The sequence below is a fragment of the Corvus brachyrhynchos genome, unplaced genomic scaffold (assembly GCF_000691975.1).
Source record: "Corvus brachyrhynchos isolate BGI_N302 unplaced genomic scaffold, ASM69197v1 scaffold59, whole genome shotgun sequence".
In the NCBI taxonomy this organism is placed as follows: domain Eukaryota; kingdom Metazoa; phylum Chordata; class Aves; order Passeriformes; family Corvidae; genus Corvus; species Corvus brachyrhynchos.
The window spans coordinates 4,080,410-4,102,229 of record NW_008246054.1 but is presented as its reverse complement, the minus strand read 5'-3'; the positions used below and the strand labels follow the sequence as shown (position 1 = coordinate 4,102,229).

Sequence of the window (21,820 nt, the reverse complement as noted above, 5' to 3'; positions counted from 1 at the left end):
TTTCAGAATTATTTGAACTGCATTTAGTTTCTTCAGTAACACATATTTTTCTGTGGGTTTTTTTTGTGCAATTAATATCAGACTCTATGGAGCTCAGCACAGGCTTCTTTCAGAACAAGAAAGAAAATTATCAGATAAAAAATAATCAGAAAGACACAAAGGGAACCTGACAACACTGACTTTTCTTACCTTTTGAGAAACTTGACTAAGCAGCAATTCAGTGTGACACACCTTGTTGTTGGCCTTCTTCAATTCCAACCTCAGATCTGCTATCATGTTCCTGCAGTCTTCCAGCTTGGTCTGTTCAAGTGAAAGAAAAACTACTCAGGGTTCTGAAACTTCACTAAGGACAGCAAGGGCACAGGGCTGGAAGGCTGTAAAACCTCCAGCACTGGAAATCAATTTATACTGACCCCTCCAAACCAGCTAAGAACCTGCCTTTTCCTATTTTCAAGCTGAGGACAGGACAAAACAGAACTATAAAAGGACGATACTAAGTTAAGCACTTCCATACTAAGTTATGCACTGTCTCATTCTGAATCAGGACAGCATCTCTAATAAAAATGTGCAGCTTTCTCTCAGGTATTTCATGCCTCGTTATTAAGAAGGTTATTTTTAAAACCAGTAAGTAGGCAACAAATTTGTTGATGCTTCATACCTGCAATTCCTGGCTCTGGTTGTAGAATTCCTCCCGGTCGTGCTGCAGCTGTCGGATCTGGCTGTGAAGCTGAGCCACAATGTTATCATGTTCCTCCTGAAACTGGTGGTACCTTGCTTGTTCTTTCTGCAGACTCAGTTTCAAGGCCTGGATCTCCTTTTCCTGCAGTTTCAGCTGATCTTTCTGTTAAGAATCCCACATGAGGCATCAGACGAGACACCCGCTTAGCAGTTAGGACATCTACCCTCAGCCAAGCAAAGCTGTCATTGCCAGCACGCAGGCAAACACTTTTCCACACATACATCATTTTATACAGAGCATGTTCTCAAGGCTTTTGGGGTTTGGCTTGGTTTTGGCTGAAAAGGAGATGAAATGGTGGTAGGAGTGGACAGGCTGAAAACTCACAGCCATATTCAAAGGCACAATGAGCAATAACCTATTTTTCCACTGCCTCTCATGCTTTCAATAGGTTCTTGGGCCTCACAGCTGAAGCAACAGTTCATCTTCCAAAACCTACTTGGAAGTCTATTTTTGGCTCTTGTAGTAAGTTATCAGAGGGTGAAACTGTTGATGGAATTAGCTGTAATATGAAAATACAGAATGAAATACACCTAAATATGTCCTGAGACATCCTTCAGTGCACTTATAACTTCAAATTCTGTCACAGTGAACACCTCTGGAAAGGCACACTTGAATTTTCAAAGCTTTTGCTATTACTCCTCAACTGAGGAGCAAAAGGACAGCACTTTATCAAATATGCAATAAGGTGTTTAGCCAGGCATTGAACAACCCTCCATTAACAGGGAAGCCTCTACCATTATCCAAAGGCAAGTGCTGCCAGGGGTCAAGCATGAAGGATTCAGCTGCCTGCAGTCAACTACAAAGTACTGACAATAACACTGACACCGCACAGAACTGGTGCGCACTGTCACTCCACAAACACCAACTTTAATAAGGTGACAAATGAGGCTTCTTTGTTAATTGAGTGGCACCAAAAGACACCAGACAGGCCAATTAACACTTGTTGCAGCACCAGTGTGTCTCAGCCACCAGTGGAGCACAGCCCTGCTCACCATGGCAGCGTTGTGCTCCTCCAGAGCCGTGGCTTTGATGACTTTGCGCAGCAGCCGGCGGTTGCGCAGCGCGTGCTGCTGCCTCTTGAAGCGCTCGTACAGCAACTGGTTGTGCAGCAGAAGCAGTTGGTTCCTCAGGGTGTGAATCTCATCTGAGGGGGGAGAACCTGGAGTAGGAGACAGAAAAGGTTACTGAGCTTCACTCTCTGCTCTATTTATCTCCAACACTAAACTGTAAACATTTTTCCCAAAGCAACATGTATACGCCTCAAATGGATTGCTCCTTTGATTAAGGAAAGGAAAGCTAAGCCATCACCACCACAGAAGCCTAAGAGCACCAAACTAATATACAGACACATAAATAAGCAAGAAAAACAATCAGTTTTAGATTCAACGAGCAGTGAGAAGGTGGAAGGATCTGTCAGATGACCAGCAGCACTCTGAAGCTTAGTAACTCTGAAATGGTCAAAAGAAGAAGCATCTAGAATTTTGCACTTTTCAAAGATGAAAAAAGCAGCTCATCTCTTTGGAACACAGCTATCTGCTAAGCAGATAAACCATGACTTAGTGGAGTGCATCATCTTTCTGCAGCGTTAGTTAAAAACCCACAAGCAAAAAGTATGCAGGTCATTGTTTAAGCAAGTCTAATAATAGAGGAACAGATTGCCAAAACACGTGAGAAATTTCCTCACCTCCAAAGTGAGTCCAGTCAGCAGATTTGCTCGGCAGAGACAATCTGAAAAAAGAAAATCCAGCATTAACAGGTAAGTTTAAGTATAAAAATGGAATGTTCACCTCAAAAGAGCTTATAGCCTGGTAAAAGTACAATTAAGGTCAGTTGGTATAAAAAGATTAGGAAGGAACTGTGCAGCTGCTTTTCCAGCACAGCTTAAAATTAAGCCAGCACAAAAAAGAGTAACAATAAAGTCTGCAAAGTAAGATTTTCAGTCACCTACTTGTTCAGCTCCTTAGTGTGTGCATCTGCTCCCTGCTGAATCAGCCTGTCCAGCACTTCCACAGGAGAAGTTGAGGACATACAGTCTTCATCCTGGGTTCCCTTGGTTTTCTTTAGCAGCTCCTCAGTCTTCTTGCCAACAAAGAGGTAGGCAGTCTTTGGTAATGCAACCTCGAAGAGGTGCTCATAGAGGGGAGGCTGCCCACTCCCAAACACCACTCTCCTTTGTGCTGGTACTTTGCAAGGGCTGGGAGTGAGAATACTCGGCTCCCCAGAGGTTCCTTCCCTGTTCCCAGCAGGGCTTTCCCCAGGGCCTCCACAGGGCTTGTCTATGGGAGTAAAGGTTTGCTTGGGTGTTTCCCGTGCACCCTCAGGCCCAGGCTTGTCGAGAGATGTTAAAGGCTCAGAGGTCTGACTGTGTCCCTGAACACTGGAGGCTGCTGAGTGAGTCTTCTTCTGAGAGCCTGACAGACTTTCGTTTGTGCGGTAAAACGGGGAGTCAAATCCTCCTCTAGGCACCATGTGTTCAGCATCGGTCGTGATCTCGGAGATCTCTTTAGATATTGCATCTGAGGAGAGGGGAAGCATCATGATGCATTTGGTATTTCAACAAGACAAACATTTCCTTAGCTAAGATGTACCTAAGGAGGGCAGACATTACCTTCCTCTCTGTCCTTCTCAGCGCTATCCTCAAACGACAACCCACCTAAAAACTCTGCAAGATCACTTAAGGTTACTGAACTTTTACTACTGGGTATGTCTGGAAAAAACAGAAAACAGAAAGTTAGTTGTACAGGTGCTGTTTTCTGCAGCCTTAGCACAGCACAAAACACAAGTCTTTTACTGCTGCAAGGTCCTTAGAATAAAAGCTTGTCCCTCCTTCAGATGCTTCCTCAGAGCAGGAAGTTATCTGACTCCTGTTCCATTCCATGTGGGAAAACAGCTCAGAGATCAGTCACAGGTCAGTCCTGATCCCAAAATGTAATTTTGTAAACTTAACATTTCCTATCGCACAACCTCTGTGAGGAAGGATGTGCTGTTTGCAATTTAACCCATTAAATAAATAAAATAAGGTGGCTCGTGTGCACTGTGACTGCTCTACTTCCTCATTAACATTAACCTCCCCTTTAGCTTCTGAGCTGGCTCCACAAGGACACAGCACCTGCCTGAAAAAAGGAAGTTTAGCAATCTGATGTAATACAAACTTGCCAATATGTGGCTACCGATCAAAACTGAGACAGCAGCTGTTGGATACACACTCAAACCTGCAAGATGGAAGCCTCATGCTCAGCTCAGTCACAGATCAGGAACTCAGTGAAAAACGTCACCTGTTCTTCACTTGCAATTCAGAATGTTCAGATTCCAGTGGTACTACACAAGTACACCATGGAAAACCAGCTCTAAATTTCACTGTCATCTCCACTTTGAAGATGGTAAAGATTCACAGCACAGAGGTCTCAAATACAGTGCCGAAATCCCTTTCTACAGCTGTCACAGATGTAGATGACAGAGAATGGAAAATGGAATCTACATTTACCTATTAAAAGTTGAGTTCCTCAACCTATTGATTTCAGTATTTCACAGAACTTTAAAAAAAAGATCAAGTACAGCAATATAATTGTAGATAGAAAAGTTTTTCCAGAGGCCTTTAAGAAGCAGCATCATATCTACCCTGATGTGCAGCCTTACAGCTTGATCCAGACATGGGACATAAAACTTGCTGAAGCAAAATTTAATATACAACTTGCTACTTCTAATAAAAATAATCATCCTCAAAGAATCAGCTTTTATAAAAGTAAATATCCTTTTTTGGCCTTCAGTGTAGATTTGTATATTTAAATATGCAGAAGAGCAAGGTAAAAAAAGATCTCAAACTATTTCTGAACATGAATAGTTAAAATGAAATCAAAAGCACCTCAAGAAGTGAAGTTGAATCACAGGTTAAGGGAGCATCCTGGAACTACAAAGAACTCAGGGAAAAAAAAAATCCTGTGGGAAAGTGTTTGGGAATTGGAATATGTGTCAATAACAACTGGAGTTGTTTACAATAGGTTGTTGTAATGGGGAGAGGAAAATGGAGTTTACCCAATGATTTATCGCTGTTTGTGACATTTTGCTGTCGGTACAGTAAAGGCCTCCCAGAATCTGGTTTGTCCTCCTGGAAAACAAAAGAAACCCAGAATACATTAATTGCCTTAGATTTCTTTGGCAACTGTGCAGCTGGAAATGGCAGTGGATGTCTAAACTTAGAAGAAAATGAGTTTTTGCAAGTGAAATGCAACATTCTTTATAAACCAGCTATGCTGATCTTTCTCAGTGAAGGTCACTGAATTAAGGTAAGTCAATGAAAAGAAAAACCCCACTAGTTCAGCAGAAGAATTTTGTAATACCTTTTTAGGAGGTGTGGCAGCAGCTGAAGGGAGTGAAACAAAGTCATCTGAAGTGCAGGGTGGAGGAGGAGATGTGGCTGGTGTTCCCAAAGGTGTTCCTTTCCCCCCTGCTGAAAAGGAGCACAAGTTCTCTCAACAGGCTCCCCTTTCCTCCTTTCAGCTGAACATTGTATGTGAAGACTTGTACATTTAAACACTACCTCATAGCATTTACTTCTTAAGTATCTTTCAACTGTTTATCAATACAAAAGTGCAGTTTCCCAAAAGTTGCTTCAGACTTTGGCACTGAATTCACAGACTTCCACTCTCAGTTTGCACCAGCACTGCTCTAGGTGAGGTACTCAGTTCACAGGAGTAATCACTCAAGCCTATCAACTGGCACAATGTGGCATTCCCATTTAAAAACCGACAGTAAAATTTACAGCCAGAATTTCCAGTATAATAACCCTTGAAGGCCTAATTCCAAAATGCAGCACGTACCAGATGAGCCAAAAGCTTTGCTGTAGGGCTGTGATGCAGACTGGGATGACTCTGATGGGACAACGCCGGGGGATGTCGGTGGCGTGGTCATACCACACACTGCAGAAGGGCTCCAGATGGTGACCTGTGCACAGAGTAAAACACAGCAGAGCTCAGAAAAGGAACGTGTGAGGCATCTGGATCCAGGTTCTCACACAGGAGATCAGGCAGGGATTAAATGCGAAATGAACACCAACTTCTGAACAGTTCACAGCACACCTCAAAACCATGAATTTTAAAGACTGGCATAAGAGACTATGAAAGTGCAAAGCATGAAAACTTGCTGGGCTTCCTCTTCTGCTTTACCTGCTGTGGCTCAGTCGACAGCCTCGTGGACTGTGGGCTCAGAATCTGAGGTAGCTGCCCTGGCATTTGTGATAGTGTTAGCCGAGGAGTGGAATATGGGGTAGAAGTCCCTGAAAGTTAAAAAAAATAGAAAATCAAAATTCAAAAGTATCCAACACACCAAATACAAACCCAGGATTCTTCAGGCTAGGACTTAAAGGCTTTTAATCAAAGCATTTCAAATCCATTCAACATACACATTTGTAGGTAGAGACTTTTCTTCCAGCCTAAGCAAGTATTGAATACTTTACATACTACAGCTTTCTTTTTTGTTGTTGCTGCTTCAGGGTAGGGAGGATGGGGGGGGATGAAGAGACAACTTTATATGAATATGCTGTATGTCTGCACATAGAAAACACACATATATATATTTGTTTTTTTAATGATGATTAATTTTCTGGTGCCTAAGAATCAGACATCAAGTGGGATAAATTAGTGAGATGGGTTTTTCTGCTCTAGGGCCAGTTCTCCTCCAGCAATTGGTATTGATTAGCCATCAGGCAGGTCTTACCATAGCTGCTCTGTGTGTCAATGTAAGAGCTGGCACTGGGGTCAGTTTGATGATGTTTTAAGCTTGTGCAGAGTTTCCGAGACACAGAGTAATAACCATCTTCATACGAGGCTTCTGCAGGGTCCAGGGAGATTTTGGCACATTCTATCACAACATCATGAGTTTCTAGTCTTTTCCACCTGCAGACAGTTTTTGGATCCAAAAGAGTAAGTTAGTCAATTATTGTTAAAAACAAGAGTTCCTGGAGATAGGAGGAATTGGCTTGTAGGATGGCTCATTTGTTCCAGACAGCTTTGCATGCTCCCAGCCAAACTGGAACAAGGCACCAGACAGAAATTGCAACCAGATGACTTGTGAGAGGGGGTCTCAAAGAGGAGACAAACAGCTTTGACACAGAGATCCATAAAGGTCTGCCATGGAGCACTCTGGAAAGGAGGAACAGCATACGAAGACTTGGTTGATCCTGAGCTTCAGCAGCTGTAGAAATCAGCTCAACTACACTCAGATGTTGGTAGTCAAAATTTAGACATGCCAGCAGTGAGGGAATCTGTATTATTTAAACAAACACTGTCTGCAATGCCAGTTTCAGATCTGGGTTTTTCCTCCCAAGTTTGGGGAATGTTTTTTACTACTACTGCCTCCTTCACCCTGAAAACTACTTCTCACTAAATTAAGCAGCCAGATTAGATCTGCCCAATATTTCAGGGGATGGAAGTTCACTGTAAAGAAGAGAAAGCCCAAAAGGCTGTCTATTAAAGGCTGGGTTGCTTTTGAAAGTAGGATATTCTCTGTCCAAGATACCAAAACAGAAGGCTTCCACTGGTAGGTTTGTGCCAATTGTGCTCCTGAGTGGTGCCACCCTCCCCCCTGCAAAATTGAGCATTGTGACATTCAATGGGTTCCCAGTTAGGAGTGATTTCCTAGTGTCTCTGAAAAGCAGGGCAAGAGCACTACTGTGCAGCAACAAGAGTCAAATTCTCCTCTTCAGTGGCTGGGCCTGTGGAGACAAGAGAAAAGCAGCAAGTGGTGCTGCTGCAGGCAAATGAGCCTATTGCTAAAGAAAACTAATACAGCTGATAATGTTAACACATACCTGTTAAAAGAACTGATCTGTTAAATGAACCAATATCTAGGTACCAAAACAAGACACACTGAAGCCATTTTAAACACTTAAATCCCATCAAATACTTCAACAAACCCAAGGAATATGACCCAAACCTCCAGCCAATGAAGCATCTCTGGTAGTCTCATTTTATTCGTTATAGGCAAACTGTTTTAGATCTTTATGAGGGTGATTGATCATTAAATCATAAAAATAAGATAAAGTTAAGTAGAAGACAGATGCCATCCCAGACACAAAATGAATTTAGAACCCCAACGTTGTTGTTAATGACCTTTCACAACAGTTTTTGCTTATTCATCCAGCTGTAAGCTGGGATGAAGAGTCTAGGTGTTTACCTGGTGCAGCTATGAATCTGGGTGGCAGAACACCCTCACACAAACTGTTGCTGACAGAAAAGGTTTTGCTGCAACCTTCTGAAATAACCTCACTGAAAGCTGCTCAGTTTGAGCCTTTCCTAATAGCAGAGAGAACATATAATACCTTCGTGGGTCCAGTTCATGGTCCTTAGATCCAGTCACTAGCTCTGGATGAATCCGCACATGTTCCATCATTGGCTGGGAGGAAGAAGAAGGACTTGTTATCAGTGCAGCACCTTTGGATTGCACTAAACCACACAAAGCTGATGAGCAAACTACTGATCCCAAGAATTCAGAATGTTACATTTAACAGATAAGGTTAATACACATCACCACAGCTTCAAGAATTGATCCCAACTGAACTTTCAGTCAAGCTACTCATTTTTATATTGTTTTGTTGATCAGCCCTCAGCTGAATTGGCAAATTAATTGTATTAAATTGGAATATATAGCTATAAATTCCTTGCCTCAGGTAATACACAGATGAGCAGCATTTTACCTTGACTACTTCTTCAAAGGTCTCCAGGTTTTCCTTCATACTGTAGTGAGAGCGCAGAAAGGAGACAAAATTGCAAGGGTACATTCCATAGAGACGATGAAAGAGAGAATAAACGCTGGCATGAAGATGGACAAGATAAATCTCTGCCACATGACCTGGAAAAAGCAGTTAGAATCTTTTTCATTACGCTGGAGAAAAGAACAAAAGTTCTAAGAATGCAAGCAAAGTACTTTGAAATTTGAAATGTTAAATGGAACAAGTCTTCCGGGGTACAAATAGTCCCTTACTGAAACTGTGAAGTCTTCTCAGAAAACAAGCAACACTTAGTCATCAGCTCACAGGAAACCCAGAAATTAAGATGAGGACCATTAATTCCAACCAGCGTGCTGTCATTCTCAAAGCACAGCTTTGTTTTTATTCAAGTTAAAACCTGAACCTCCTCTAGATAGTGAGCCAGAGTAAGATGGACTGAATGATTAAAAAAGGAAACTAAGGTTTGTTTCACTTCCAAAGGTAAAAACTAAAAGCTTGTAGCCACCAAAAGCAATCACAACAGACAAATCTTAGTCTCCACCTCAGAAGTTCCAATGCTACTTGCAATGCAGAATGGCTCTCTAAATAGCAGCTCTATGTGCTTAACACAGCACTTGTTCATTCGGCCACGAGCCACACTCACTGATACTGCTGGTGTTAGACCCCTTACAACAAATTCAGCAAAGCCAGGGCTGTGAGAAAACCAGTTTTACCAACCTTCATGACTATTGGTAGTTGCACATTAAAAGAAACTCTTATATACGTTGCTTCTTTCCCCTCCCCACTTATATCTGGGAATATCAAATTCCCCAAAATCTGCCTCAAACATTAACATTTTCCCTTCTTTCTCCATTAAGATCAATCTCTGCTTTTCACTGTCATCAGGGCAGTACTTTGGTTCAGTGAAATTTCATGCAGTAGCAGCACCACATGGAAGATTCTAAGAGGCTTCTAAATTCTGAGCAAAGAACTCCCCCATGCTCTCAAAGAACCAGAACAGCTTGTGGGCTTAATACATCATCTTTTGTGTTTAAATAATCTCAGACCATTAAGAGTCTCACAAAAGAATGTGCTCACCAACTGCACATGAGTCACAAGGATACTGCTAAACCACAACTGCATGCAACAAAGTAGAAATCTCACCTGGATTCTGCAAGCACCAGGCTGAGAGACGCCCAAAGATACCAAAGAAATCATGAAGGTACTGTTTGCCAGACTGAGGAATCATTGGCAACATGGTTATTAGCACTAGGACACCTGTGGTGAGTACTACTACATCTGTGTCAGTCTGCAAGAAGGGAAAAAACCTGCATTAGTTATATATGTTGAACTTAATTTTTTCCAAGGATGAAGTGAACACTGAATCATCATCATGGAAAAAGTTCTCTATTGAAACAGTCCCTCTGAAACCTACCAGAACTTAATGATCCAAGATTATTGAGTTTTTCATACAGAACAACTTGAAGAAAAAATAGATTTGGGATTCTTGCTCCTGCTCTTTTGCATTTCTGTATAAAAACTTGACAGTTAAAAAGGGAACATCACCACAGTTCCACAGCTGGTACTGTGGTACGTGAAGTATCTTATGTGCCACCTTCCTTCCTTTGCAGAGCTAAACTCACACAGCATTCAGAGAATCAGAAACTGCAGATCTGATCAGGGTGTTGAAGTGTATTGGCAAGTTACCAACACAGGTCAAAAGCTTTTCTACTAAACCGGGCTGCTGGCTCTGGCTGCTGGAAATTTCACCAGACAGTAATTCAAACAATGACTAGAACACCTTGGCTCGTGCCACAAGAAAGGGATGTGGCAGTAAAAACCTTTGGCTAGATGAAACAGGAACAGAGGATCAGATTTTAGGGAAGGACACAGAAAAGGTTCAAACTCTTTCCTTGCTACCCCAGTTTAATGCACATTTTCCTTGGTAGCTCCTCTGCTTTGTCAGCACGGGGTGCACAGAGCACAGGTCAGGCTGTGGGCAAGTGCCACTGAGCTGCTCTGGGTATGGCCCAGGAGCCACTCAGGCTGATGGGACAGTCAGTTTTTAGGGATTTATCCTCCTCTGTGTGTCTACAGCCTCTACTCTCCTTCAGTCACACCAAACCTATCAGAGCACATTTCCTGTCCATCCTGACCCTCTGCCCACACCCCCAGCACCTTCACATCTCTGTCCTACTCCTAGCGGCTTTCTGACACACTTCACTTCTCTCTCAGTCATGCTGCAAAGGGCAACAGATCTTGTCAGGCACGTCAGGAGTTCCAGTAACAGCAGCTGGAGCTGCTCCTTTGGCAGCTACAAATTTGTGGTGGTTTTGTTTTGAAGAGCGCTGGCACTTGACTGCATCATGCATTTAAAAGTGACTTCATGACTAATGTGGATTCTTCACTATCATAATGAATTCCATTACTGACAATGCATTCTAGGTCTCAAAGCACTTTCCACTCCTTCTTCACTGGTACAGTACTGTACAGTATTATAACTGATCAATCTGTAGATGGGGGAAAAAAAACCCACAAAGCTTGGGGGAACAGCTACCTCCTTGTAATCCAGCATGTCAGTAGCTAAGAAGGGAAAGTCTGCTAATTCCAAGGTAACTTCACCATGGAATAGTCCATTGCATGGCCCATCTACACTGCAAGTAGAGGACACACAAATTCAAACTGCACCTGTGGGAAGTTACTGTATTTCTCATTAGGTTCACATTCAAGATATCCATCAGCTTCACCAAGGGCCCTCTTGTCTTTAGTGTATTTCAGGAAAGTTTTAATAAACTTTCCTAACTCACAGTGACAGTGGCTTTTAGAAACAAGATTGTCAGCAATAACAGGATCAGTACAGAGTATTCAGCAGATATTAATAGCACTGTGGCTTAACTAAATGACATCAAAACAGGAATCAAATGCCTTGCATCTGTATGCATGTTTACATCAGGTGTTTTATGGACAGCACTGACAGTTCTTACCTTGAGACATTTAAGTAATGAAAGCAGGAGAGGTGCTTGAGAAAGTTTGTGTTTCCAAGATGGTTGTCGTCTTATCACATGTCCCAGCAGAGAGAGGGTGGGTAAACGAGTAGCAGCTTTGCCCATATAATCATTAATTTTGTCCAGTAGATGCTGATAAAGGATTTTGCAGAGTAGTAGAAAAAGGAAAAGAAATGTATTTATATTTAACTGCTCTATATTCTTCTCCACCAATCTATATTCAGCAGCTTGTCAATATGGAAACTAAGCATTTTACAAATATACAGGATCTCAGAGGAAATAGAACCCTGCAGTAACTTTGAGACTACTGGTATACAAATGCAAACTATACAGGCCAGAAGCAGTCACTGCACTTCAAAATGTTTATAAGTAAATAACCAAAAAAAAAAAAAAAAAATCTGAGCAGCAGCCAATTTGTAGTGCCATTTCCAACCTATTTAAAATCCTTACTTGCTCTCAAAATACCCAATTTGTTTTAGGCTAACACATCCAGCAGAAGGAGCACTGTAAAGAGACAACATTAATCCTCCAAGTCCTTTCCTTTTTAGAGGTTCTTTGCTTAATTGGGTCAGTTTAAGCAACTCAAGAAACAGAGACCTCTGAAGTTTCTTAAAAGCTTAAACTACTCTTACTACAGAGATACTACATCTCTACAGCAAGGTAATTCTACACCAGAGTGGAACCCCAGAGTTTTAACAGATGCTATTTAAAGGCTGCTTCAATACCAGGCTAAAATCTGCCATAATAAGATTTTTTTTTTTTTACCTTGTCATGAGGCTCTTGCAGAGTGGACAGAATATGCAGTGCCTGCTGAGAATTGGTTTCCAAGTAATAGTCCACCAGGTTGTTGACAAGCATAGGCCCACGGTCTGTCAGTTTGGGGACAGCAAGGAAAAAACCAAAAACATTCTCAGTGCACTAAAAATGAAGCACTTGCTACAAGGACATTGCAGAACTTTTAAACAACTATTACACAATTTCTAACATAAAGCAGTCCTTGGTGTTTAGCAGACCTTTGGGAAAATGAGACCTCTCAACTGCATTTCCTGGTTCCAAACCATTCAAGCGATTGCATTTGGCTCAGTGAAAGGAACCAGGATTTTTAACAACCAACAATTACTGTCTAACCATAAAACCCTACAGGTAGCTGAGCTGCAAGGGTACTTTACCCAGTAAAGTGTTCAGGAGTGACTTGATGTTCCCTCCCTTCAGCAGATAAAGGAGAGCAAGTTCAGGGACAAGGACACCGGCAGTGCTCTCATGCTCTGAAAAGGCTCTGTCAGCACAAGTGATGCCTCAACAGCAGCAATCACTTTTCATAACGTCTGAGTCTGTTGTTTTGTTTGGGAGTAGGGCTTTTTGTTATTTTTTTTAATTAACAAAATCCCACTGGTTCCCATAATGGGGATGACACCTAATTCTTTCTGGATACACTTGACAAGGAAAGTTTCATCAGCTCACACTTGAGGCTCTGCCTCAGGAAAAGCCAGTCATTTTGTAATAGTGTTTTAACAATTATGTAACAGACCTTCCAGGAGCCATGCCATTAAACAAAATGGACTGAAGAGAAGCCTCAATCCTTAAAGCAATTTCAAACTCAAATATCAAGAGTTTCTTTCAAGCTGCATTTGCAAACACAGTGTTTGATAGAAAAAAACCCACATTATTCCATCTTTATTGATGTAAAAGCAAAACCCTTCCCAAAACTACATAAAAGGATACATACCACAAATGAGATTATCTTTGAATGCAGCTGTTATATCTTCCAGGACACCCAGAATTGGAGAATCCAGCATTGAGAGGAGCTCACCAACATTTCCTTGCTGTGCCATGATGCACGTACTGACATGAATGTGGACGTTAAAACTGCAGGAAGTTCTTCATTGGTGTCTTTCTACCAGACTAGGAGAGAAGAAACAGCAGATGAGTGAACTTTTCCTTTCCCTTTCTAAAATCTCTCATCTCTCCTTTTCCACACAAGTGCCCATTTAACACTGAGAGGATTGTTAGGGTTTCCACACCTGCAATAAAAGCTGTAAGAGGTTCCAAAAAGCCAGTGAGTCATGAGCAGGGTTTTCTTCATGTTTTTCACAAAGACATTGATCTGTTCTGCAGAAGGCCTCAGTATCTAGACTGTCAGAGCACTCTCTTACCTTATTTTTTTAATTTGCTCTCCAGGTCAGCAAACTGAAGCTAAAGTGTTGAATAAAATGCAAAAAGCTCCCTAGAAACCCTCCATTCCTGATTTCTTGCAGCAATTCCTCCTCAAACCACCTTTCAAGTCCTTTGCATAGAGGACTAAACTCTAGAGAAAATACACACTTCCAGATCCTTCTCCACTCCTGTGACCAGGTCAGGAATTCCCTGCCCTGGGCTCTGCATTGCTGCACACTGAGAGATTTGGGCTTTAAAACTTTGCAACGTGGCCAGGCTGCAGCTGTTGGGAAACTCAGGCGGGGCTGCTGCAGCTGCTGCTCCTGGGCAGCCTGAGCACACCAAACACAGGCTGAGCAGCACAACACACCTTGACTTCACTCGTGTGATTTGTGAGTAATACATCAATGCATAAAGTATTAAATGCAACAGTGTGCAAATAACATGACTGGTCAGCTACACATATTAAGTGAGAGCAAATCTAAGCCATTTCAGGCTTTTAAAATGGCTTCTTCCCATGTACCAGCATCAGAGAGATTCAGGTGTCACATCTATCTACCTACCACAAAATGAATCAATTTTTATTTCATCCATAAGAATCCTATGCTGAACCTTTCCCAGTGGGAGAATGAAGGTGGCTTTAGATCACACCTAATATTATCAGCAAGGGTTTCTTCTTCCCTCCCACTCCGAGCTAGAACACATTTTTCACTTCCCCCATGGAAGGCAAGACTGACACATACCAAGTTTACACACAAAATGGTTTTTCTACTGCAGTTGTGTTTACAGCACCTGTTCTGTGGATGAGCTGAGCTTCTGTCTGCAGTGCTGTCAGCCACACACCTTTCATGATCACTAATAAAGAAAAACCAGAAAGAGGTTAAGAAAAGGCACGATTTACTTCTTTCTTATCACATCAGATAGATGTTCAGACCAGCACTAAGTTTTTTACACAGAATAGCACCCCCTGTGTGAGAACAGTCAGCCCTCAGTCTGAAAAACACCAAAGGGTGCTGCAGTTGCTCTTTCCAGAACTGTCCACAGGTTAAGCTGTGCAATTACCTCAAACTAGATGGCTTTCACAAGACCACAGATTTGTACTGTGACCCTTCAAAAGCAGCTAAAGAGTTTTATTTATGGCAGGTAGAATCTTACACAGAAAGGATTCTTCTCTATTCTGAACACTGAGTAATTAATTTAAGCCTTTAAATTCTATTCAAAACATTTTTAGGCATTAGCCAAGGACCACAGACCACTGCTCTATTTTAAATGATAATGCTGTAATTACCTATACACATATTACTTTCTTGAATATTTATGGTTAACAAAGTTACTGGACAGCAGGAGTTAACGTGTCCACCAGTAAACTTTGTCATTTGCAACATATCCCTCTGCAGTTGCAGAACTGCCCAAGGTCACTTTTCTTAGTGCCACCAGACATCAGCTTACTTAATCTGGCACTGATTGCAAATTCAAAGGTGATAGTATGGCACCACACTCACAACTGGCATTTCAGTAGCAACAAACTGGCTGGAGCATTCCAGTAATCACCACTGCAGAACACAAAATCCCCTACCCTCAGTTTTCAATGATTGTAACTGAATAGTCCAAATGAAACTTCAGTTCATGTACAAGAAGCCAGCAGAGTCTGATCACTGCAGTGTTTAGATTGAAATGCTATTTCCTTTCTAGTCTAATGCTGGCGTAATGCTAAACCTGCAGACTTAAAACTGGCTGGGAGCGTGAGCAAGACTTGGATAATAATAGAATAGAAACTTGGGGTGAGGGAAGTTGCTTTTTAGTGAAAGCAGAATGGATCTATGCTTTTCATAAAATCAGAGCTGGGATTTGTTGTGGTTTAGGTTTTTGGTTTGGGGTTTTTTGTTGGGGTTTTTTTTCTCTACATTGTGCAGACTCCCAAGCTTCAACTCCTTCCTCAAAGCACTTGCTGTTCAGAAGACAAACAATGCTCAGAGAGTGAACCATCCTTTCAAAAAGTTTAAAGCCACACATCCGTGCAACCTAAGAAGTCAACCTTCCACTCTGTTAGTAATTTTGAGGTATCAACTGCTTTTTTAATTTCTAGTAATCATTATAATACTGAATTCACTCAATGACTGCATTTGGAACACTGTATGGGGAAGCAGCTCACTCCAAGGAATCTATTCCTTTATTTCTGAGAACACATTTTTCAAAAAGGCCTTGCTGTCCCTCAGTTTCTATCAGGACACAGTCTCAGCTAAGGTTAAGCAATAGATCCACCAGCTTCATAAGCAACATGAATTAGTTGTTTAAAGTCTTGTTAACAAAAGAGATGACCACACCCCCAGAGCAGCTGCACGAAAAACCTGTATTTAGAATTAAAGCAGCAGAAACACGAGTCTCTGCTTTTTCACCCCATAAAAACCTTGTCCAGTTTCTATCAGGACACAGTCTCAGCTAAGGTTAAGCAATAGATCCACCAGCTTCATAAGCAACATGAATTAGTTGTTTAAAGTCTTGTTAACAAAAGAGATGACCACACCCCCAGAGCAGCTGCACGAAAAACCTGTATTTAGAATTAAAGCAGCAGAAACACGAGTCTCTGCTTTTTCACCCCATAAAAACCTTCTTTCACCCCATAAAAACTCTTCTCTTTGATTCCTACTCCATACTTGTGAAAAGACTGATTTTTTTTCTTATTTTCCTTAAGCAATACCATTAGATTGGACCAGATCTTTGTCGCACCAGTAAAAACCTCAACAGCAGTTGCTTTCATTCTGATATTGCCAGAGGAAAAGCTGCAGCCTGGTGAAATCATAAAACACACCTTTGAAGAGACTATGGATGGGTTCTGGAAGTCAGGTTCCACAATACCTCTGTACACAGATGGGGAAAACCCCGGTTTAAATGTTGAGTAGGTAAGAGGATTTCAAACTTTGTGCCACTGTGCTGGCACGAACAAACCCTGCCATCAGATAAGGGCGAGGCTGATAAGGTGAGCTCAGCTGCCGATAAGGACACACACACATACACACACGTAGGTAATGGATCATTTCCCAAGCTCCCTGACTAAAACAGATGGCTCGAGTGACCTTGTGCCAATAAATCCAGCATCTTTTATTTAAACTTGTCAATCGTGTACTGGAGTATTTTAAAGTGGAGCAGTCTCCACTCCAAAAGTATTCAAAATATTAATAAAAGTATTTCAAAGCGCATCTGAATATGTTACACACAGGTACCTCACAAGGTAGAAGTTTATCTGAAGTTACACCAAACCAGCCAGTGGTGTCACCCCATTACACACAAATGGCCATAACTTTAAAAAAGCAAATCACAGCTTTTTTTTCTCAAGGTAAAGTCACTCTATCATTTTATACTCTAAGTAAGAACGAGATGCTCCAAATCTGTGCCCAACGCAAATGAACAAGTCAGGAAATTCCAGCAATAGTCTTAAATCATGTCACACTTTTTTTCAGGCAAAGGCAGCTGAATAAGTAGTTTACAGGCAACAGGCTTTTAGTCAGAAAACGCCGTGTTCTGGCAGATGAAGTTCAGCTCCATGGTGTCAGCGTGATTTATCACAGTCCCACCAGGAATTTGCGATGTGATTTTCAAATCATGTAGATAAGCATAGCCCAGGTTAAGGGGCTCCCATCACCTTGTGAAACAGCAGGATCAGCCCCTGACTGTCATGGTATTTTGTATCTGGAATTGATACTTGTGTGGTGAACAGGACATCCCTGACATCTTTACAGTATCACATCACCACCACGGCTTTCTGCTCAAATACATAGTTACAAGATGAGTCCCGCTAATGCTTCCATCCGCAGATACTGCAATCATTCCCTCATCAGAAGAATTTCCACATCCCTGCAGCCATTCTTGCAACTAATAGGATTAAAACAAGTAAGTTTTCCATGTGATTTGAGACACTGACTCTTCACTAACTTTTAAAGCTAGTTTTACATAAAAGATCCAAAGTACTTGGTCACTAAAGAGTAGGAAAAAAGTCTGTTTAAATACCTTTTAAAATGCACCATTTTAATCTCACTGGAAAACATCACACCAACAGCACTTCTTATTCTTATATTCAAGAGCTTTCTTAAAGATATACTTAGTAAAAAGTATTAAAGCGCCAATACAGCTTTGGAGCCATCTTACAGAAGGAAAAGGAGAAGCCAACAAGCCAAGAACCCAGTTTAAATTTTTTTTTCAGTAGCCAATTTAACTCCAACACAAAACAGTTTAAGCTACGAACTCGAGACAAAGGGAAAGACAGTAGAAATATTAATTGGAAAAGGCTAAGCAGAGAAAGAGACAGCAGAGTATTCCCAAAGATTATGACTTCTGTAAGTATTTCTGTCAAGAGAAGATGTTCTTCTGTTCAGTGTATTTTTATCTCAAGCCAAATGAAAAAGCAGCTGGTAGTGCCAGTTATGCTGCTCGAAGGGGTGGGGAGGAGGGGGACACACCACAAACACACCCTCGGCCTTTGCTGCAACAACACCCAAATTCAGACACCGGGAGCACCAACTCTGGGGGGTGCTGAGGGGGATCAATATCGGTATTTTATCTCTCCTCATTAACCAGCAGTTAAATTTAGGGTGTGCCAGTAAATGGTCATTGCCCCCTCTGCCCCGAGAGAAAAGGGGATTTGATTTCAACACCACGAGATCAGAACCTTCAGATTGACACTTTTCCATCTGATTTCTTTGCAGGTAAGGTCAGGTCACATCCCCAGGTATTGCTCTGGCAAAAGCCATGAACGAGGACAGAAGGATTTTACAGCAATTGTTTTCAAAGAAAAATTCAGATTGACAACACAGCAGCCCTTTTCACTCACATCTTTGAAATGTTGGTCATGAAAGGATTAAGCCTCACCCCATCCCATTCACCACACAAAAACTGAAGCCTGTTTTATGTGTCCTAACCATGCTCAGTTTTACATTTCCCTCACAGTTAAACTAAACAGTGCCATTATACAAGTGACATAAGCAATGAATGAAAAGTTCCAGCAGGGAGAAAAGCCACTGCTGGCATAGGAAAGCAAGCAGCTGATAATTCCCTTTTTCATCACCCAGAAATAATAACTCTAAATACTCTAAACCTACGTTCAAACTGATCACTACAACCAGCAGTACAATCAATTTAATTTATTTATTCATCTTTAAAGAATGAAGGTATCTGGCTTCTTCTCACAGCAAATATTTTCCTGGTTATATTAAGATCTGATACAAGATTCCATAACTAAACTAGATCATTACTTATAACTTGACATTATACCCATTCTCCTGTACTTTGTTACAGGTGCTTAACTGACGTGGGAACAGGAATATCACAAAAACCCCAGCACGCCCAAACAAAGAGAGAAAATCATATTCAGCAATATTTAAGATTCTTTGGACTCTGTGCTGTGCTAATACACTATTGCTAATTGCTACTCATCACATTTCTGTCAGAGGGAAAATTGTTTAAAAACAATCGATGTCATAAAAAGCCCAAACATGAAAGGACTGTCATTTCACCCTCTGGCAGAAGCCAGGCTAACCAGCCAGTTACTAAAGGGAATCAGGGAATTATTGCAATTCCTTACACACGACTGCATATATTAATAGCAAATAAATAAATAAGAACAAGCCCTGGCTTTCTGTAACAATTTAATTAACAGTACACGGAAAGTAAGTCCAACTGTGGAACCTTTTTAACTACAAACAGGTGATCAGAGAGCTCTAAACTTGGCACTAACACAAGGAGTGAGACTCCTAAATCTCTGCAGCATTTTTTTTTTGCCCCCAAGAGGAACCTTTTAAAATATTCACACAGTTAGGCAGCAATTCAGTAAACCTTGAAACCACTGCAACCTATCTAATGTACTCATCAAGGCATTTTAACTGCTCCAAGAATTAAACTCAGCACTACATAGAACAATACCAAACAATGTGTAACTGTAAAGTAAAAACAAAACATGAATAATGCCCAGGAAAGTGACAGCAATTCACCACTGCAAGAACTTTACTCTGAATCTTAATGTGCTACTCAAAGAAATGCTTATGCTAAGAAAGGAAACATCATTACTTGTCCTCATTATGTTTATTAAACTACATGAACATACAATACCAGACACCAAGCTGTAACATTCTTTCTTAAATACACACCTGTCTGCAACATGCCACAAAATCCAGTGCCCTCCCTGCTTCCACCACTGCAAAGTGCTTTGATTGTTTTATTCACTTATTATTGAAGAATCCCAGAATGGTTTGGGTTGGAAAGGACCTTAAAGACCATCAAGTTCTACTCCCTGTCAGTGGCAGGGGCACCTTCCACTATCCCAGGTTGTTCCAAGCCCCATCCAACCGGGCCTAGGACACTTCCAAGGGATCCAAGGGCAGCCACAGCTTCTCTGGACAACCTGTGCCAGGGCCTCCCCACCCTCACAGGGAAGGAGTTCCTCCTAATAAATGAAAAGGTATCTTTTCCAAATAGATATGTGTGTGTGTGTGTGTGTGCACCATGCATGTGTGTTACAGGCCATTCAGTTTGTACAGAGGCTGAATCACATCCCCAGCTCCTGTCAGGGCTGACAAGAAGGTGCCTGGCAGTTGGAAGAATTTCAGGAATCAGGACAAGTCAACATCCCAGCAGTCCAGCTGCAAATAGAGCCAGCATTCATTTTAAACTACAAATAGTTACTGAAGACAAATATTTGTCCAAACACCAAAACATCTGCAGTTGGCCAGTGTATCTCACATGGGAATCCATTAATAACACGACATTTTTAGTCACCATAAAGGTAACAAAGAGCTAAGGTGTCAGAATTCAACACAGCCAGAGATAAAATCATTTTAATTAAAGCTTATCTCATGACACATTAGATATTCTGACTATATTCTCACTGGTGTAAGTCCATGCAATTCCCCATAAAAGAAATGTAGTGCTGGGTGAACTGGGTTACTAAGAAACCAGAACAAATGAACAAACAAAAACAAAGCAAAAAGGGTTTTCACTGAGGAAAGGATTATAAGCCCCTGATTTTATTTTAAACTTCAATGTGGTGTAGCTGTTCCTGATAAGCAGAATACCTGATTGCTGCTCAGCAAAGACAACAGTAGACAGATGGATTCCCAAAGTTTGCACTGATTATTAAAATTTCCAGAGTTTTCAAAGATATAGTCTCTAGGTGTTCATACATGTAAATTGAAGAGGAATTTTTTCACCTAATGGGATCACTTCAGTAGTGCTTCAATTCTGATGGATTTCCAACAACTATCCCCAGACGTTAATGTAAGAAAACTGCAGGATCAGACCATGCACAGAATGAAAACCTGTATTAGCACCCACTGGAAGGTTCTCTGGAAACAGCAGTTCTGGAAAGAATTCTGCACACAAAACCTGATCCCAGTTTCTGGGTCATTTCCAGGGGTTTTGAATCATACATTCCTTTAAGGCACGTTCTTCCTTTCACTCACTGCCTTGTAAAAGACTCATTAAAAAAAAACCCCAACCCCGAACAGCAAGGGGAGAAGCTCTGCCTAAACTGATAAAACAATGATAGAGGATGCATCCATAGCAAACAAAGGGTGAAAACTTCAGAACTGCAGCCTTCCAAGTTCTTTGTGATAACAGGAAGCAAAATGTTTTATTGTAGAAGTAAACAACATCCTGAGTTCACATTACCTACCCAGGAGCAAGGAAATGAGAAAAGCCTTCCTCACCGAGAGAACAGACTTTAACAACTGCTTTATTTAATACCCAACCCCGGACAAGGGAACCTCCTCAGCAAGTAACCGAGGCAGGGGAAGCCTGGAAATCGCTACTCAGCGTTTGCAATGGGGGTGCTGAGCCTTTTTCGATAAAAGGCGCAGAATTAAAAGGGCGCTTTGTGGTGGGGGGACCCTGGGCGGGGGGGGGAGGGGGAGGCAGCGCCCCGAGGCCCCCGGGCAGCGACCCGGAGCAAGTTTGTCTGGAAGGAGGGAAAGGGGACAGACGGAGGCAGGAAAGGGGACGGAGGGGGAACATCACCCCCCCGACTTCCCCATCCCCCCGACCCTTTCCCTTTCTCCTGCCGCCTCCTCCCCCAGCCCTTTCTCCCTGCTTCCCCGCTCATCCCTCTGCTCTGCCTCCTCCTCTCCGTCCCCGCGGCTGTCCCCGGTGTTGCCGCGGCGGTGGCGGCGGGGGCCGGCCCGGCGCACTCACCTCGCCCTCTCCTCCCCTCAGCTGTTTACCACTCCGGGCTCCTCC

At 41.9% G+C, this 21,820-nt stretch overlaps 1 protein-coding gene across 6 annotated transcripts in view; it reads right to left on the bottom strand.

Moving 5' to 3' along the window:
- The window catches only part of TSC1 (tuberous sclerosis 1), a 26,910-nt gene extending 5,090 nt beyond the window's left edge, over window positions 1-21,820 (bottom strand). For 2 of the 6 annotated variants that reach the window (XM_017745596.1, XM_008642187.2), the window contains exons 1-19: window positions 21,776-21,820; window positions 14,393-14,455; window positions 13,173-13,348; window positions 12,212-12,315; window positions 11,426-11,578; window positions 9,606-9,750; window positions 8,430-8,584; window positions 8,055-8,128; window positions 6,452-6,630; window positions 5,902-6,011; window positions 5,557-5,680; window positions 5,077-5,186; window positions 4,772-4,844; window positions 3,348-3,446; window positions 2,688-3,255; window positions 2,424-2,467; window positions 1,732-1,898; window positions 659-841; window positions 190-300 (exon numbers count right to left, since the gene is read on the bottom strand). In XM_017745596.1, coding sequence (XP_017601085.1) covers window positions 190-300; window positions 659-841; window positions 1,732-1,898; window positions 2,424-2,467; window positions 2,688-3,255; window positions 3,348-3,446; window positions 4,772-4,844; window positions 5,077-5,186; window positions 5,557-5,680; window positions 5,902-6,011; window positions 6,452-6,630; window positions 8,055-8,128; window positions 8,430-8,584; window positions 9,606-9,750; window positions 11,426-11,578; window positions 12,212-12,315; window positions 13,173-13,278 — 2,505 coding nt within the window. In that variant the 5' untranslated portion in view covers window positions 13,279-13,348; window positions 14,393-14,455; window positions 21,776-21,820. Of the gene's footprint in view, window positions 1-189; window positions 301-658; window positions 842-1,731; window positions 1,899-2,423; window positions 2,468-2,687; window positions 3,256-3,347; window positions 3,447-4,771; window positions 4,845-5,076; window positions 5,187-5,556; window positions 5,681-5,901; window positions 6,012-6,451; window positions 6,631-8,054; window positions 8,129-8,429; window positions 8,585-9,605; window positions 9,751-11,425; window positions 11,579-12,211; window positions 12,316-13,172; window positions 13,349-14,343; window positions 14,456-21,775 lie in introns of all 6 variants that reach the window. The other 4 variants (XM_017745599.1, XM_017745600.1, XM_017745597.1 and 1 more) reach the window with 3 other exon arrangements.